This window comes from Entelurus aequoreus, linkage group LG02, assembly GCF_033978785.1.
Source record: "Entelurus aequoreus isolate RoL-2023_Sb linkage group LG02, RoL_Eaeq_v1.1, whole genome shotgun sequence".
NCBI classification, from domain to species: Eukaryota; Metazoa; Chordata; class Actinopteri; order Syngnathiformes; family Syngnathidae; genus Entelurus; species Entelurus aequoreus.
The window spans coordinates 90,543,299-90,564,625 of record NC_084732.1 but is presented as its reverse complement, the minus strand read 5'-3'; the positions used below and the strand labels follow the sequence as shown (position 1 = coordinate 90,564,625).

Genomic DNA, 21,327 nt, shown 5'->3' with positions numbered 1-21,327 from the left:
TCCTTTACTCCCTCAATCATTTGTGGATATCGTCTTGATTGGTGACACTTTCAAGTCCGATACTAGCGCTGGATTGACTTGATATCACAAGCAATAGTCAGTATCACACACCCCTGGATTGACTTGATATGTAGACTGTGACATCAAACAGGATCCAGTTTGAGATGGTTGTGAGTCCACAGAGTCCACATGAGGTGGTTGTGAGTCCACAGAGTCCAGATGAGGTGGTTGTGAGTCCACAGAGTCCACATGAGATGGTTGTGAGTCCACAGAGTCCACATGAGGTGGTTGTGAGTCCACAGAGTCCACATGAGATGGCTGTGAGTCCACAGAGTCCACATGAGGTGGTTGTGAGTCCACAGAGTCCACATGAGGTGGTTGTGAGTCCACAGAGTCCACATGAGATGCTTGTGAGTCCACAGAGTCCAGATGAGGTGCTTGTGAGTCCACAGAGTCCAGATGAGGTGCTTGTGAGTCCAGAGAAAGAAAGGTGGTCATCTAGGATGGTGGACACGTCATGGCTGACTGGTTGAGCAGGAAGAAAGTCCAGAATGAGTGCAGATTTCCAGAGAGTCCATGGTGTAGAAGCTAAGAAGTTGCTTGTGTTCCCAGCAGGACTCTGGACCTGCATCTCCAGGGTCCAAGTCCAGAATGAGTGCAGACTTCCAGAGAGTCCATGGTGTAGAAGCTAAGATGTTGCTTGTGTTCCCAGCAGGACTCTGGACCTGCATCTCCAGGGTCCAAGTCCAGACTTCCAGAGAGTCCATGGTGTAGAAGCTAAGAAGTCTCTTGTGTTCCCAGCAGGACTCTGGACCTGCATCTCCAGGGTCCAAGTCCAGACTTCCAGAGAGTCCATGGTGTAGAAGCTAAGAAGTCTCTTGTGTTCCCAGCAGGACTCTGGACCTGCATCTCCAGGGTCCAAGCAGGCCTCCAGCTTCAATGGTACTGATGATGAGAAGATCTTCAAAGTGGGTCCAGAGATGCTCCTGATGAAGACTGAGCATGAAAGTGCAGCAGAACAAAGGTATGTGATATCACCTTGTATCGCTGCTGTTTGATATCACCTTGTATTGCTGCTGTTTGACGTCACCTTGTATCGCTGCTGGCATGATCCTGTTTGATATCACCTTGTATCGCTGCTGGCATGCTCCTGTTTGATATCACCTTGTATCGCTGCTGGGATGATCCTGTTTGATGTCACCTTGTATCGCTTCTGTTTGATGTCACCTTATATCGCTGCTGGGATGATCTTGTTTGATGTCACCTTGTATCGCTTCTGTTTGATGTCACCTTATATCGCTGCTGGGATGATCTTGTTTGATGTCACCTTGTATCGCTTCTGTTTGATGTCACCTTATATCGCTGCTGGGATGATCCTGTTTGATGTCACCTTGTATCGCTTCTGTTTGATGTCACCTTATATCGCTGCTGGGATGATCTTGTTTGATGTCACCTTGTATCGCTTCTGTTTGATGTCACCTTGTATCGCTGCTGGGATGATCCTGGTCCTCTCCTGGATCAGACTTGATCCATGCCTGAAAGTAGAAGAGCAGATGTTCCAGATGGGAGATCAGCACTAATCCAGATGTGTGCAGGCTAACCAATTAGCATTAGCTCTCTCACTTTGTGTACATCAGGCTGCTGTTATTATTATTATTATGTTCATTATTATGTACATTACTATTATTATTATTATGTACATTACTATTATTATTATTATGTACATTACTATTATTATGTACATTACTATTATTATTATGTTCATTATTATTATGTACATTACTATTATGTACATTACTATTATTAATATGTACATTATTATTATGTTCATTATTATTATGTTCATTATTATGTACATTACTATTATGTACATTACTATTTTTATTATGTATATTATTATTATGTACATTATTATTATGTTCATTATTATTGTGTACATTACTATTATGTACATTATTATGTACATTATTATTATGTTCATTATTATGTACATTACTATTATGTACATTATAATTATTATTATGTACATTATTATTATGTTCATTATTATTATGTTCATTATTATGTACATTACTATTATGTACATTACTATTATTATTATGTTCATTATGTACATTACTATTATGTACATTACTATTATTATGTTCATTATTATGTACATTACTATTATTATTATGTACATTATTATGTTCATTATTATGTTCATTATTATGTACAGTACTATTATGTACATTACTATATTATTATGTACATTATTATTATGTTCATTATTATGTACATTACTATTATGTACATTACTATTATTATTATGTACATTATGTTCATTATTATGTACATTACTATTATGTACATTACTATTATTATTATGTACATTATTATTATGTTCATTATTATGTACATTACTATTATTATTATGTACATTATTATTATGTTAATTATTATGTACATTACTATTATGTACATTACTATTATTATTATGTACATTATTATGTTCATTATTATTATGTTCATTATTATGTACATTACTATTATGTACATTACTATTTTTATTATGTACATTATTATTATGTTCATTATTATTATGTACATTACTATTATGTACATTATTATTATGTACATTACTATTATGTACATTACTATTATGTACATTATTATTATGTACATTATTATGTTCATTATTATTATGTTCATTATTATGTACATTACTATTATGTACATTACTATTATTATTATGTACATTATTATTATGTTCATTATTATGTACATTACTATTATGTACATTACTATTATTATTATGTTCATTATTATTATGTTCATTATTATGTACATTACTATTATTATTATGTACATTATTATGTTCATTATTATTATGTTCATTATTATGTACATTACTATTATTATGTACATTATTATTATGTACATTACTATCATGTACATTACTATTATTATTATGTACATTATTATGTTCATTATTATGTACATTACTATTATGTACATTACTATTATTATTATGTACATTATTATTATGTTCATTATTATGTACATTACTATTATGTACATTACTATTATTATTATGTACATTATTATTATGTACATTACTATTATGTACATTACTATTATTATTATGTACATTATTATTATGTTCATTATTATGTACATTACTATTATGTACAGTACTATTATTATTATGTACATTATTATGTACATTACTATTATTATTATGTACATTATTATTATGTTCATTATTGTTACGTTGACCTCTGACCTTTGCAACTGGCCCTCAACCAAGATGATGTTCTTTTAGCAGCAGCAGCAGGAAGTGGGAGGCGGAGCTCCAGAGTCTGAGGGAGAAGAACTCCATCCTGGTGGAGGACTTGCACCAGTCGTCTACCAAGATGGACGTGTGGAAGAAGCAAGTCAGCGCCTGCAAGGAGGAAAGTGACGCACTTCGACAAAAGGTGATGAGTTCAGGTAACCTCAGACCTTTTAGTACTTCATTCCAAGACCATGGAACATCATGTGACCTCAGTCTGCAGTACCTGGACTCTCCACATCAAACACCACCAATAACCACACCAGGAAGTCATTTCAAAATAAAACACAAGATGTACATATCAAGTGTGATGGTGCACACCCGCAGCAATAAAAGTCTGATATACAGTTGGTGTCAGCTGATTAACACCACCCTAGATTGTTCTGCATGTAGTACTAGTCTCAGCTGAGTAACACCACCCTAGATTGTGCTGCATGTAGTACTAGTCTCAGCTGAGTAACACCACCCTAGGTTGTTCTGCATGTAGTACTAGTCTCAGCTGAGTAACACCACCCTAGGTTGTTCTGCATGTAGTACTAGTCTCAGCTGAGTAACACCACCCTAGATTGTTCTGCATGTAGTACTAGTCTCAGCTGAGTAACACCACCCTAGATTGTTCTGCATGTAGTACTAGTCTCAGCTGAGTAACACCACCCTCGATTGTTGTACATGTAGTACTAGTCTCAGCTGAGTGACACCACCCTCGATTGTTGTACATGTAGTACTAGTCTCAGCTGAGTGACACCACCCTAGATTGTTCTACATGTAGTACTAGTCTCAGCTGAGTAACACCACCCTAGATTGTTCTGCATGTAGTACTAGTCTCAGCTGAGTAACACCACCCTAGATTGTTCTGCATGTAGTACTAGTCTCAGCTGAGTAACACCACCCTAGATTGTTCTGCATGTAGTACTAGTCTCAGCTGAGTAACACCACCCTAGATTGTTCTGCATGTAGTACTAGTCTCAGCTGAGTAACACCACCCTAGATTGTTCTGCATGTAGTACTAGTCTCAGCTGAGTAACACCACCCTAGATTGTTGTACATGTAGTACTAGTCTCAGCGGAGTAACACCACCCTAGATTGTTCTGCATGTAGTACTAGTCTCAGCTGAGTAACACCACCCTCGATTGTTGTACATGTAGTACTAGTCTCAGCTGAGTAACACCACCCTAGATTGTTCTGCCTGTAGTACTAGTCTCAGCTGAGTGACACCACCCTAGATTGTACTGCATGTAGTACTAGTCTCAGCTGAGTAACACCACCCTAGATTGTGCTGCATGTAGTACTAGTCTCAGCTGAGTAACACCACCCTAGATTGTTCTGCATGTAGTACTAGTCTCAGCTGAGTAACACCACCCTAGATTGTTGTACATGTAGTACTAGTCTCAGCTGAGTAACACCACCCTAGATTGTGCTGCATGTAGTACTAGTCTCAGCTGAGTAACACCACCCTCGATTGTTGTACATGTAGTACTAGTCTCAGCTGAGTAACACCACCCTAGATTGTTCTGCCTGTAGTACTAGTCTCAGCTGAGTGACACCACCCTAGATTGTGCTGCATGTAGTACTAGTCTCAGCTGAGTAACACCACCCTAGATTGTCCTACATGTAGTACTAGTCTCAGCTGAGTAACACCACCCTAGATTGTCCTACATGTAGTACTAGTCTCAGCTGAGTAACACCACCCTAGATTGTTCTGCATGTAGTACTAGTCTCAGCTGAGTAACACCACCCTAGATTGTTCTGCCTGTAGTACTAGTCTCAGCTGAGTGACACCACCCTAGATTGTGCTGCATGTAGTACTAGTCTCAGCTGAGTAACACCACCCTAGATTGTCCTACATGTAGTACTAGTCTCAGCTGAGTAACACCACCCTAGATTGTCCTACATGTAGTACTAGTCTCAGCTGAGTAACACCACCCTAGATTGTTCTGCATGTAGTACTAGTCTCAGCTGAGTAACACCACCCTAGATTGTGATGCATGTAGTACTAGTCTCAGCTGAGTGACACCACCCTAGATTGTTCTGCATGTAGTACTAGTCTCAGCTGAGTAACACCACCCTAGATTGTTCTGCATGTAGTACTAGTCTCAGCTGAGTAACACCACCCTAGATTGTTCTGCCTGTAGTACTAGTCTCAGCTGAGTGACACCACCCTAGATTGTGCTGCATGTAGTACTAGTCTCAGCTGAGTAACACCACCCTAGATTGTCCTACATGTAGTACTAGTCTCAGCTGAGTAACACCACCCTAGATTGTCCTACATGTAGTACTAGTCTCAGCTGAGTAACACCACCCTAGATTGTTCTGCATGTAGTACTAGTCTCAGCTGAGTAACACCACCCTAGATTGTGATGCATGTAGTACTAGTCTCAGCTGAGTGACACCACCCTAGATTGTTCTGCATGTAGTACTAGTCTCAGCTGAGTAACACCACCCTAGATTGTTCTGCATGTAGTACTAGTCTCAGCTGAGTAACACCACCCTAGATTGTTCTGCATGTAGTACTAGTCTCAGCTGAGTAACACCACCCTAGATTGTTGTACATGTAGTACTAGTCTCAGCTGAGTAACACCACCCTAGATTGTTCTGCATGTAGTACTAGTCTCAGCTGAGTAACACCACCCTAGATTGTTGTACATGTAGTACTAGTCTCAGCTGAGTAACACCACCCTAGATTGTTGTACATGTAGTACTAGTCTCAGCTGAGTGACACCACCCTAGATTGTTGTACATGTAGTACTAGTCTCAGCTGAGTAACACCACCCTTGATTGTTGTACATGTAGTACTAGTCTCAGCTGAGTAACACCACCCTAGATTGTTCTGCATGTAGTACTAGTCTCAGCTGAGTAACACCACCCTAGATTGTCCTACATGTAGTACTAGTCTCAGCTGAGTAACACCACCCTAGATTGTCCTACATGTAGTACTAGTCTCAGTTGAGTAACACCACCCTAGATTGTTCTGCATGTAGTACTAGTCTCAGCTGAGTAACACCACCCTATATTGTTCTGCATGTAGTACTAGTCTCAGCTGAGTAACACCACCCTAGGTTGTTCTGCATGTAGTACTAGTCTCAGCTGAGTAACACCACCCTAGATTGTTCTGCATGTAGTACTAGTCTCAGCTGAGTAACACCACCCTAGATTGTGCTGCATGTAGTACTAGTCTCAGCTGAGTAACACCACCTTAGATTGTTGTACATGTAGTACTAGTCTCAGCTGAGTAACACCACCCTAGATTGTTCTGCATGTAGTACTAGTCTCAGCTGAGTAACACCACCCTCGATTGTTGTACATGTAGTACTAGTCTCAGCTGAGTAACACCACCCTAGATTGTTCTGCATGTAGTACTAGTCTCAGCTGAGTAACACCACTCTAGATTGTCCTACATGTAGTACTAGTCTCAGCTGAGTAACACCACCCTAGATTGTCCTACATGTAGTACTAGTCTCAGCTGAGTAACACCACCCTAGATTGTGCTGCATGTAGTACTAGTCTCAGCTGAGTAACACCACCCTAGATTGTGATGCATGTAGTACTAGTCTCAGCTGAGTAACACCACCCTAGATTGTGCTGCATGTAGTACTAGTCTCAGCTGAGTGACACCACCCTAGATTGTTCTGCATGTAGTACTAGTCTCAGCTGAGTAACACCACCCTAGATTGTGCTGCATGTAGTACTAGTCTCAGCTGAGTAACACCACCCTCGATTGTGCTGCATGTAGTACTAGTCTCAGCTGAGTGACACCACCCTAGATTGTTCTGCATGTAGTACTAGTCTCAGCTGAGTAACACCACCCTAGATTGTGCTGCATGTAGTACTAGTCTCAGCTGAGTAACACCACCCTCGATTGTGCTGCATGTAGTACTAGTCTCAGCTGAGTAACACCACCCTAGATTGTTGTACATGTAGTACTAGTCTCAGCTGAGTGACACCACCCTAGATTGTTGTACATGTAGTACTAGTCTCAGCTGAGTAACACCACCCTTGATTGTTGTACATGTAGTACTATTCTCAGCTGAGTAACACCACCCTAGATTGTTCTGCATGTAGTACTAGTCTCAGCTGAGTAACACCACCCTAGATTGTCCTACATGTAGTACTAGTCTCAGCTGAGTAACACCACCCTAGATTGTTGTACATGTAGTACTAGTCTCAGCTGAGTAACACCACCCTAGATTGTTCTGCATGTAGTACTAGTCTCAGCTGAGTAACACCACCCTAGATTGTTCTGCATGTAGTACTAGTCTCAGCTGAGTAACACCACCCTAGATTGTGCTGCATGTAGTACTAGTCTCAGCTGAGTAACATCCACCCTAGATTGTTCTGCATGTAGTACTAGTCTCAGCTGAGTAACACCACCCTAGATTGTCCTACATGTAGTACTAGTCTCAGCTGAGTAACACCACCCTAGATTGTCCTACATGTAGTACTAGTCTCAGCTGAGTAACACCACCCTAGATTGTTCTGCATGTAGTACTAGTCTCAGCTGAGTAACACCACCCTAGATTGTTCTGCATGTAGTACTAGTCTCAGCTGAGTGACACCACCCTAGATTGTTCTGCATGTAGTACTAGTCTCAGCTGAGTAACACCACCCTAGATTGTTCTGCATGTAGTACTAGTCTCAGCTGAGTAACACCACCCTAGATTGTCCTACATGTAGTACTAGTCTCAGCTGAGTAACACCACCCTAGATTGTCCTACATGTAGTACTAGTCTCAGCTGAGTAACACCACCCTAGATTGTTCTGCATGTAGTACTAGTCTCAGCTGAGTAACACCACCCTAGATTGTTCTGTATGTAGTACTAGTCTCAGCTGAGTGACACCACCCTAGATTGTTGTACATGTAGTACTAGTCTCAGCTGAGTAACACCACCCTAGATTGTTGTACATGTAGTACTAGTCTCAGCTGAGTAACACCACCCTAGATTGTTCTGTATGTAGTACTAGTCTCAGCTGAGTAACACCACCCTAGGTTGTTCTGCATGTAGTACTAGTCTCAGCTGAGTAACACCACCCTAGATTGTTCTGTATGTAGTACTAGTCTCAGCTGAGTCAGCAGGCACTGAACAACATCAAAAGCAGACATGTGACTAACACAGAGAGGGTTTACAACTAAAAAGGTGGTGTTCATCTTAACAAAGTTGTTGTATATCTTAAAGGTGGTGCTCATCTCTAAAGGGTTGTTCATCTCACAGTGTGTGTGTGTGTGTGTGTGTGTGTGTGTGTGTGTGTGTGTGTGTGTGTGTGTGTGTGTGTGTGTGTGTGTGTGTGTGTGTGTGTGTGTGTGTGTGTGTGTAGATTGCACAACTAGAGTACCAGTACCAGGAGGCGGGTCAGGAGCAGCAAAGGAACGCAGAACTTTCAGTGCGTGTGCAGCAGTTGGAGGCGGAGCTACGTGACAAAGAGCAGGTGAGACTTTGTAGGAAGTACATCAACACCTGCACAGGTAACTTAGTTTGTTTGTTGTGCTGCTTTTAGTGCTAATCACTTTATTACATAGGGCTCCTTTAACTGACTTGACATGACATTATTACATAGGGCTCCTTTAACTGACTTGACATGACATTATTACATAGGGCTCCTTTAACTGACTTGACATGACATTATTACATAGGGCTCCTTTAACTGACTTGACATGACATTATTACATAGGGCTCCTTTAACTGACTTGACATGACATTATTACATATGGCTCCTTTAACTGACTTGACATGACATTATTACATAGGGCTCCTTTAACTGACTTGACATGACATTATTACATAGGGCTCCTTTAACTGACTTGACATGACATTATTACATATGGCTCCTTTAACTGACTTGACATGACATTATTACATATGGCTCCTTTAACTGACTTGACATGACATTATTACATAGGGCTCCTTTAACTGACTTGACATGACATTATTACATATGGCTCCTTTAAATGACTTGACAGGACATTATTACATATGGCTCCTTTAACTGACTTGACATGACATTATTACATAGGGCTCCTTTAACTGACTTGACATGACATTATTACATAGGGCTCCTTTAACTGACTTGACATGACATTATTACATATGGCTCCTTTAACTGACTTGACATGACATTATTACATAGGGCTCCTTTAACTGACTTGACATGACATTATTACATAGGGCTCCTTTAACTGACTTGACATGACATTATTACATAGGGCTCCTTTAACTGACTTGACATGACATTATTACATATGGCTCCTTTAACTGACTTGACATGACATTATTACATAGGGCTCCTTTAACTGACTTGACATGACATTATTACATAGGGCTCCTTTAACTGACTTGACATGACATTATTACATATGGCTCCTTTAACTGACTTGACATGACATTATTACATAGGGCTCCTTTAACTGACTTGACATGACATTATTACATAGGGCTCCTTTAACTGACTTGACATGACATTATTACATAGGGCTCCTTTAACTGACTTGACATGACATTATTACATATGGCTCCTTTAACTGACTTGACATGACATTATTACATAGGGCTCCTTTAACTGACTTGACAGGACATTATTACATAGGGCTCCTTTAACTGACTTGACATGACATTATTACATAGGGCTCCTTTAACTGACTTGACAGGACATTATTACATAGGGCTCCTTTAACTGACTTGACATGACATTATTACATATGGCTCCTTTAACTGACTTGACATGACATTATTACATAGGGCTCCTTTAACTGACTTGACATGACATTATTACATATGGCTCCTTTAACTGACTTGACATGACATTATTACATAGGGCTCCTTTAACTGACTTGACATGACTTTATTACATATGGCTCCTTTAACTGATTTGACATGACATTATTACATAGGGCTCCTTTAATTGACTTGACATGACATTATTACATAGGGCTCCTTTAACTGACTTGACATGACATTATTACATATGGCTCCTTTAACTGACTTGACATGACATTATTACATAGGGCTCCTTTAACTGACTTGACATGACATTATTACATAGGGCTCCTTTAACTGACTTGACATGACATTATTACATATGGCTCCTTTAACTGACTTGACATGACATTATTACATAGGGCTCCTTTAACTGACTTGACATGACATTATTACATATGGCTCCTTTAACTGACTTGACATGACATTATTACATATGGCTCCTTTAACTGACTTGACATGACATTATTACATATGGCTCCTTTAACTGACTTGACATGACATTATTACATATGGCTCCTTTAACTGACTTGACATGACATTATTACATAGGGCTCCTTTAACTGACTTGACATGACATTATTACATATGGCTCCTTTAACTGACTTGACATGACATTATTACATAGGGCTCCTTTAACTGACTTGACATGACATTATTACATAGGGCTCCTTTAACTGACTTGACATGACATTATTACATATGGCTCCTTTAACTGACTTGACATGACATTATTACATAGGGCTCCTTTAACTGACTTGACATGACATTATTACATAGGGCTCCTTTAACTGACTTGACATGACATTATTACATATGGCTCCTTTAACTGACTTGACATGACATTATTACATATGGCTCCTTTAACTGACTTGACATGACATTATTACATAGGGCTCCTTTAACTGACTTGACATGACATTATTACATATGGCTCCTTTAACTGACTTGACATGACATTATTACATATGGCTCCTTTAACTGACTTGACATGACATTATTACATAGGGCTCCTTTAACTGACTTGACATGACATTATTACATAGGGCTCCTTTAACTGACTTGACATGACATTATTACATAGGGCTCCTTTAACTGACTTGACATGACATTATTACATATGGCTCCTTTAACTGACTTGACATGACATTATTACATAGGGCTCCTTTAACTGACTTGACATGACATTATTACATAGGGCTCCTTTAACTGACTTGACATGACATTATTACATAGGGCTCCTTTAACTGACTTGACATGACATTATTACATATGGCTCCTTTAACTGACTTGACATGACATTATTACATAGGGCTCCTTTAACTGACTTGACATGACATTATTACATAGGGCTCCTTTAACTGACTTGACATGACATTATTACATATGGCTCCTTTAACTGACTTGACATGACATTATTACATATGGCTCCTTTAACTGACTTGACATGACATTATTACATAGGGCTCCTTTAACTGACTTGACATGACATTATTACATATGGCTCCTTTAAATGACTTGACAGGACATTATTACATATGGCTCCTTTAACTGACTTGACATGACATTATTACATAGGGCTCCTTTAACTGACTTGACATGACATTATTACATAGGGCTCCTTTAACTGACTTGACATGACATTATTACATATGGCTCCTTTAACTGACTTGACATGACATTATTACATAGGGCTCCTTTAACTGACTTGACATGACATTATTACATAGGGCTCCTTTAACTGACTTGACATGACATTATTACATAGGGCTCCTTTAACTGACTTGACATGACATTATTACATATGGCTCCTTTAACTGACTTGACATGACATTATTACATAGGGCTCCTTTAACTGACTTGACATGACATTATTACATAGGGCTCCTTTAACTGACTTGACATGACATTATTACATATGGCTCCTTTAACTGACTTGACATGACATTATTACATAGGGCTCCTTTAACTGACTTGACATGACATTATTACATAGGGCTCCTTTAACTGACTTGACATGACATTATTACATAGGGCTCCTTTAACTGACTTGACATGACATTATTACATATGGCTCCTTTAACTGACTTGACATGACATTATTACATAGGGCTCCTTTAACTGACTTGACAGGACATTATTACATAGGGCTCCTTTAACTGACTTGACATGACATTATTACATAGGGCTCCTTTAACTGACTTGACAGGACATTATTACATAGGGCTCCTTTAACTGACTTGACATGACATTATTACATATGGCTCCTTTAACTGACTTGACATGACATTATTACATAGGGCTCCTTTAACTGACTTGACATGACATTATTACATATGGCTCCTTTAACTGACTTGACATGACATTATTACATAGGGCTCCTTTAACTGACTTGACATGACTTTATTACATATGGCTCCTTTAACTGATTTGACATGACATTATTACATAGGGCTCCTTTAATTGACTTGACATGACATTATTACATAGGGCTCCTTTAACTGACTTGACATGACATTATTACATATGGCTCCTTTAACTGACTTGACATGACATTATTACATAGGGCTCCTTTAACTGACTTGACATGACATTATTACATAGGGCTCCTTTAACTGACTTGACATGACATTATTACATATGGCTCCTTTAACTGACTTGACATGACATTATTACATAGGGCTCCTTTAACTGACTTGACATGACATTATTACATATGGCTCCTTTAACTGACTTGACATGACATTATTACATATGGCTCCTTTAACTGACTTGACATGACATTATTACATATGGCTCCTTTAACTGACTTGACATGACATTATTACATATGGCTCCTTTAACTGACTTGACATGACATTATTACATAGGGCTCCTTTAACTGACTTGACATGACATTATTACATATGGCTCCTTTAACTGACTTGACATGACATTATTACATAGGGCTCCTTTAACTGACTTGACATGACATTATTACATAGGGCTCCTTTAACTGACTTGACATGACATTATTACATATGGCTCCTTTAACTGACTTGACATGACATTATTACATAGGGCTCCTTTAACTGACTTGGCGGGCAGGCCACTATCAGATGCAAATACAATCTAGTCCAAAATACTAGAATATTCTGCATCATTACATCATCTGATGACATCAGTGCCTCATTATGTGATTGTTGTCAAACATGGTTTGTCTCGTGTAGGAGGTAGAGAACCTGAGGAAGCAGGCAGAGATAATCCCCCAACTCATGGCCGAGTGTGACAACATCACTTCCAAACTGCAGGTACACACACACACACACACACACACACACACACACACACACACACACACACACACACACACACACACACACACACACACACACACACACGATGAAAAATCATTTAATAATGTTGTGTGTAAATAATAACAAGTGTTGTGTGTAAATAATGACATCATCAAGTGTCAAGTCATGTGGTAGACAGAAGGTCACATGATCCATGAAACAGGAAGTGATTGTATATTCAGGGGGCGGGAACAAAACCAACAGAGACATATTTTACATTTGTGCCAGCAGCAGCTGAATAAACAGCAAGAAAAAAAGTGTGAAGCTTCTTCCACTTGCATGAAGGCTAAAATAATATTTCTCTCAGCCTTTTATTCTGGAGGATTATTTTATTCTGGAGGATTATTTTTATTCTGGAGGATTATTTTTAGCTGCCATGCTACGCTTCTGAAAAATGTCCATTCTTGTCTCTCATGAAATATGATCATTGATTATATCTCATCATATTTATATTTCAACCACTGTACTCATAAAATATTATCATTGATTATATCTAATCATATTTATATTTCACCAATTGACTCTTAAAAGATTATAATTGATTATATCTCATATTTGTATTTCAACCACTGTACTCATGAAATATTATCATTGATTATATCTCATCATATTTATATTTCACCAATTGACTCTTAAAAGATTATAATTGATTATATCTCATATTTATTTCAACCACTTTACTCATGATGTATTGCTTATATTTCATCATATTTATATTTCAACAATTGCACTCATGAAATATAAATGATGATATCATCATTCACAACTGGACTCTTAAAAGATTATCATTGATTATATCTCATATTTGTATTTCAACCACTGTACTCATGAAATATTATCATTGATTATATCTCATCATATTTATATTTCACAACTAGAGTCTTAAAATATCATAATTGGTTTCTATTTCATATTTACATTTCACTAACTGGACCCATAAAATATAATCATTGATTATATCTCATATTTATATTTAAACTGTTCTCATAAAATATCATCATTGATTTTATCTCAATATTTCAACAACTAATCAAAATATCATCATTGATTATATCTCATCATATTTATATTTCAAAAATTGTACTCATAAAATATTATCACTGATTATATCTCATCATATTTATATTTCATTAACTGCACTTAAAATATAATCGCTTATATCTGATATTTATATTTAAACTGGACTCATAAAAATATCATCACTGATGATATCTCATATTTATATTTCAACAACTGGACTCATAAAATATAATTGATTATATCTCATATTTATATTTCTACAACTGTACTCATAAAATAGTATCATTGATTATATCTCATATTTATATTTCAACAACTGTACTCATAAAATATTATTGATTATATCATATTCATATTTCAACTGTACTCCTAAAATATCATCATTGATGTTATCTCATATTTATATTTCAAAAACTCTACTCGTAAAATATTACCATTGATTATATTTCACTAACTGTACTCAAACTATTATCATTGTTTATATCTCATATTTATATTTCACTAACTGGACCCATAAATTATCATAATTGATATCTCATTTATATTTCAACAATTGTACTCATAAAATATCATTTATTATATCTCATATTTATTTCAACAATTGTACTTGTAAAATTTTATCATTGATTATATCATATTTATATTTTAACGGTACTCATAAAATATTGATTATATCTCATATTTATATTTCAACTGTTTTCAAAATATTTATTATTTGTCATATTTATATTTCACTAACTGGACTCCAAATATCATTGATTATATTTATATTTCAACTGTAAATATAAAATATCATCATTGATTATATCTCACCATTTTTATATTTCAACAACTGTATCATAATTGATAACATATCATTTAAATTTCAAATGTACTCATAAAATATCATTGGTTTTATCTCATATTTATATTTCAACTGCTCACAAAAAATCATTGATTATATCATATTTATTATTCACTAACTGTACTCCTAAAATATCATCATTGATTATATCTCATATTTATATTTCATCAACTGTACTCCTAAAATATCATCATTGATATTCAGCAAGTGTCTGCAAACATCCAACAACCGTGTCCGCACGGAGTGAGTGAGCAGTAGAGTTTGTGCTGCAGGCGACAGAGAGCAGAATGGGTGTAAAATATCATTGATGATATCTCCCAGGTGACAGAGAGCAGGAAGGTGGAGTTAGAGAGCAGGATGGATGTAAAATGTTACATTGATGATATCTCCCAGGTGACAGAGAGCAGGAAGGTGGAGTTAGAGAGCAGGATGGATGTAAAATGTTACATTGATGATATCTCATAGATGACAGAGAGCAGGAAGGTGGAGTTAGAGAGCAGGATGGATGTAAAATGTTACATTGATGATATCTCATAGGTGACAGAGAGCAGGAAGGTGGAGTTAGAGAGCAGGATGGATGTAAAATGTTACATTGATGATATCTCATAGATGACAGACAGCAGGAAGGTGGAGTTAGAGAGCAGGATGGATGTAAAATGTCATCATTGATGATATCTCCCAGGTGACAGAGAGCAGGAAGGTGGAGTTAGAGAGCAGGATGGATGTACAATGTTACATTGATGATATCTCATAGGTGACAGATAGCAGGAAGGTGGAGTTAGAGAGCAGGATGGATGTAAAATGTCATCATTGATGATATCTCATAGGTGACAGAGAGCAGGAAGGTGGAGTTAGAGAGCAGGATGGATGTAAAATGTCATCATTGATGATATCTCATAGATGACAGACAGCAGGAAGGTGGAGTTAGAGAGCAGGATGGATGTTACATTGATGATATCTCATAGGTGACAGAGAGCAGGAAGGTGGAGTTAGAGAGCAGGATGGATGTAAAATGTTACATTGATGATATCTCATAGGTGACAGAGAGCAGGAAGGTGGAGTTAGAGAGCAGGATGGATGTAAAATGTTACATTGATGATATCTCATAGGTGACAGAGAGCAGGAAGGTGGAGTTAGAGAGCAGGATTGATGTAAAATGTCATCATTGATATCTCATAGGTGACAAAGAGCAGGAAGGTGGAGTTAGAGAGCAGGATGGATGTAAAATGTTACATTGATGATATCTCATAGGTGACAGAGAGCAGGAAGGTGGAGTTAGAGAGCAGGATGGATGTAAAATGTTACATTGATGATATCTCATAGGTGACAGAGAGCAGGAAGGTGGAGTTAGAGAGCAGGATGGATGTAAAATGTTACATTGGTGATATCTCATAGGTGACAGAGAGCAGGAAGGTGGAGTTAGAGAGCAGGATGGATGTAAAATGTTACATTGATGATATCTCATAGGTGACAGAGAGCAGGAAGGTGGAGTTAGAGAGCAGGATGGATGTAAAATGTTACATTGATGATATCTCATAGGTGACAGAGAGCAGGAAGGTGGAGTTAGAGAGCAGGATGGATGTAAAATGTCATCATTGATGATATCTCATAGGTGACAGAGAGCAGGAAGGTGGAGTTAGAGAGCAGGATGGATGTAAAATGTTACATTGATGATATCTCATAGGTGACAGAGAGCAGGAAGGTGGAGTTAGAGAGCAGGATGGATGTAAAATGTCATCATTGATGATATCTCATAGGTGACAGAGAGCAGGAAGGTGGAGTTAGAGAGCAGGATGGATGTAAAATGTTACATTGATGATATCTCATAGGTGACAGAGAGCAGGAAGGTGGAGTTAGAGAGCAGGATGGATGTAAAATGTTACATTGATGATATCTCATAGGTGACAGAGAGCAGGAAGGTGGAGTTAGAGAGCAGGATGGATGTAAAATGTTACATTGATGATATCTCATAGGTGACAGAGAGCAGGAAGGTGGAGTTAGAGAGCAGGATGGATGTAAAATGTTACATTGATGATATCTCATAGGTGACAGAGAGCAGGAAGGTGGAGTTAGAGAGCAGGATGGATGTAAAATGTTACATTGATGATATCTCATAGGTGACAGAGAGCAGGAAGGTGGAGTTAGAGAGCAGGATGGATGTTACATTGATGATATCTCATAGGTGACAGAGAGCAGGAAGGTGGAGTTAGAGAGCAGGATGGATGTAAAATGTTACATTGATGATATCTCATAGGTGACAGAGAGCAGGAAGGTGGAGTTAGAGAGCAGGATGGATGTAAAATGTTACATTGATGATATCTCATAGGTGACAGAGAGCAGGAAGGTGGAGTTAGAGAGCAGGATGGATGTTCTCCACGTGGACGTAGAAGACAGCCGACAGAAGCAAAGTGGCGTGAAGGCGGAGCTAAAGAAGCTGACGGAGGTTCTGGACGCCAAGATCGAAGAACTGCACGACTTCCGTCACGGCTTATCTCGCCTGGGCGCTGACAACTGAACACTGGGGGCGTGTCCTCTCAACATGACTCCTCCCTCTTTGTGCAACTGAACACTGGGGGCGTGTCCTCTCAACATGGCCCCTCCCCCTTTGTGCTTTCCCAACAGGCTCGCTAAGGGCTACAAGCTAACGCTAACAACAAGAAGTCCACTTCCTGCACAGGTGTTCCTCTCAGGTGTGTCACATGACACCAAGTGCCTCCAGGCTTTTTTCTCTCCTCTGGACACTACTAGTACTGTAATACTAGTACTAGTACTAGTACTACCACTCTCATACTAGTACTAGTACAAGTACTACTAATGCAGCTACTCTACTTTTCTTTACACTTCAAGTCAACCCAAATAAACAAAAGACACTTTTAAGGTGTGTGTGTGTGTGTGTGTGTGTGTGTGTGTAGTAGTAGTACTGTGTGTGTGTGTGTGTGTAGTAGTACTGTGTGTGTGTGTGTGTGTGTAGTAGTAGTACTGTGTGTGTGTGTGTGTGTAGTAGTACTGTGTGTGTGTGTGTGTAGTAGTAGTGTGTGTGTGTGTGAGCGTGTAGTAGTAGTAGTGTGTGTGTGTGTGTGTGTGTGTGTGTGTGCGCGCTTCCTTCCACTAAAGTTAATGATTTTGAATGCGTACTTATATAGCTGCTACATAAAGTGATTATTATTATTGATATTTTATCATTTTGATATTTTATTATTTGTATTGATATTTTCTATTAATAACAATAGTGATAGTTTTATTAATATTTCAATGTTATTGATATTGACTGTGATGTATCAGTACATCTGCATGCCTGCGCACACGTCAACAGTAATAATATTAATATAAATATATAATATAAATAAGTGGAATACAGAAAATGTTTAGTCTTAAATGATGATTAATAATTGTCAATAATTAGCTGCTAGTCTTTAATACTTTGTGTTCATCTTCAACCAAATATGACTTTTTGTTTTCCAACTCTTGTACATTTGTGACGTCATTATTAATGATAATTAATAATGACGTGATTGCTAACATTGACTTTTATGACGTGTGACTGTTTATTTCTTCAAAAAAGGATTTTGTTGAAGGAAACAAAAATCTGAAATGTTGAATGAACTTTATTCAAATATTTTTATGTCATAACACAAATATAATGTTAACACTAATAATTACACAAATATAATTAATGTATTTTTAACAACACTAATAATTACACAAATATAATTCCTGTAAAAAAGCAGTTTCAGTTTGTTTGCGGTGAGAAAAAAGTGCAGAGGAAGCTGGAGGACAGGTTGCCATGGCAACACAATCCCACTCACTTTGTTGCATTGATAAGAAAAATGATTGAGAAATATTAATTATCTTCATTTCTAATGAACTTCCTTGAAATCTTCATTTAGTTCAATAAGATGACGTCATCACTTACGAGTTCAAAATGACCATGAGAGGGACAAGCGGTAGAAATATGATGTCATCAGTTAAAGGGCGGGGCTTCGTAGTCTTTGTGCTGAGAGCGCCACCAGCAGGTCAGAGTTAGAAGTTGTTGCACACGTGATGATGATGATGATGATAACTATAGAATATTCATCATCAGTTGGGTTAATTATGTGTTGAAGATCAATAAAGATGATTTATTAGATTATATAACATACATCTACACTCAAGTCTAACATAAATATAATATAGTCTGTAATACAGAAATAAAGTATGTCTAATATATATTCAGTAATAATATAAAAGTATAATATACAATTATTAGTCTATTAGTATTATATTGATATTATTTTAGACTTAATTCTATCAAATGTATATCAGTCTAAATATAATATAAATATACTAGTCAAAAATAACAGTGTAATTAAATCTAAAATAAGATATAATATAAAGTGTAATATAGTATAAATATAATAAAATATAATATAAATATAAAATATGTGTAATACAGTATAAATATAATATAAAGTGTAATACAGTATAAATATGATAAATATAATATAAAGTGTAATACAGTATAAATATGATAAATATAATATAAAGTGTAATACAGTATAAATATAATATAAAGTGTAATACAGTATAAATATAATATAAGGTGTAATACAGTATAAATATAATATAAAGTGTAATACAGTATAAATATGATAAATATAATATAAGGTGTAATACAGTATAAATATGATAAATATAATATAAGGTGTAATACAGTATAAATATGATAAATATAATATAAGGTGTATACAGTATAAATATAATATAAAGTGTAATACAGTATAAATATGATAAATATAATATAAGGTGTAATACAGTATAAATATGATAAATATAATATAAGGTGTAATACAGTATAAATATGATAAATATAATATAAGGTGTATACAGTATAAATATAATATAAAGTGTAATACAGTATAAATATGATAAATATAATATAAGGTGTAATACAGTATAAATATAATATAAAGTGTAATACAGTATAAATATGATATAAAGTGTAATACAGTATACATATAATATAAAGTGTAATACAGTATAAATAGAATATAAAGTGTAACAGTATAAATATAATATAAAGTGTAATACAGTATAAATATAATATAAAGTGTAACAGTATAAATATAATATAAAGTGTAATACAGTATAAATATAATAAAGTCCTGCATCAGAGAAAATATTCCAGCAGTGGTGAGGAGGCGGCCATGTCTGTTGCCATGGTAACCATCTGCAGCGTGGGCAGCTGGGCTGTGTGCACATCCCATAATGCACCTGGACACCTTGACTTCACACCTCCTCCGTCCGTCGCCATGGCAACTGGGAGGGCGACAACTGACTCATCGTCAGCTGACTCATCAAGTCCCGCCCATTTATTATTCAAATTACTATTGCGCAATGGCAGCAGTAACTACCATCTTCTTCTGCTTATCCAAGGTGGGGTCGCGGGGGCAGCAGCCTAAGCAGGGAAGACTTGGACACAGATACACCTAATGTAACGTTTGAGGTAAATACACTCAAACGTGTTGTAGTTCCTACAGCGTTCACCCGATTGGGAGGTAAATACCCTCAAACGTGTTGTAGTTCCTACAGCGCTCACCTGACTGGGAGGTAAATACCCTCAAACGTGTTGTAGTTCCTACAGCGCTCACCTGATTGGGAGGTAAATACCCTCAAACGTGTTGTAGTTCCTACAGCGGTCACCTGATTGGGAGGTAAATACCCTCAAACGTGTTGTAGTTCCTACAGCGCTCACCTGACTGGGAGGTAAATACCCTCAAATGTGTTGTAGTTCCTACAGCGGTCACCTGATTGGGAGGTAAATAACCTCAAACGTGTTGTAGTTCCTACAGCGTTCACCCGATTGGGAGGTAAATACCCTCAAACGTGTTGTAGTTCCTACAGCGGTCACCTGATTGGGAGGTAAATACCCTCAAACGTGTTGTAGTTCCTACAGCGCTCACCTGACTGGGAGGTAAATACCCTCAAATGTGTTGTAGTTCCTACAGCGGTCACCTGATTGGGAGGTAAATAACCTCAAACGTGTTGTAGTTCCTACAGCGTTCACCCGATTGGGAGGTAAATACCCTCAAA

At 37.2% G+C, this 21,327-nt stretch overlaps 1 protein-coding gene across 6 annotated transcripts in view; it reads left to right on the top strand.

Moving 5' to 3' along the window:
• The window catches only part of homer2 (homer scaffold protein 2), a 46,519-nt gene extending 28,384 nt beyond the window's left edge, over positions 1 to 18,135 (top strand). For 2 of the 6 annotated variants that reach the window (XM_062034415.1, XM_062034425.1), the window contains 5 exons: positions 891 to 1,024; positions 3,305 to 3,458; positions 8,624 to 8,734; positions 13,269 to 13,349; positions 17,585 to 18,135. In XM_062034415.1, coding sequence (XP_061890399.1) covers positions 891 to 1,024; positions 3,305 to 3,458; positions 8,624 to 8,734; positions 13,269 to 13,349; positions 17,585 to 17,773 — 669 coding nt within the window. In that variant the 3' untranslated portion in view covers positions 17,774 to 18,135. Of the gene's footprint in view, positions 1 to 890; positions 1,025 to 3,304; positions 3,459 to 8,623; positions 8,735 to 13,268; positions 13,350 to 15,579; positions 15,732 to 17,584 lie in introns of those variants that run through there. The other 4 variants (XM_062034440.1, XM_062034449.1, XM_062034432.1 and 1 more) reach the window with 4 other exon arrangements.
• The last annotated feature ends 3,192 nt before the right edge of the window (positions 18,136 to 21,327 follow it).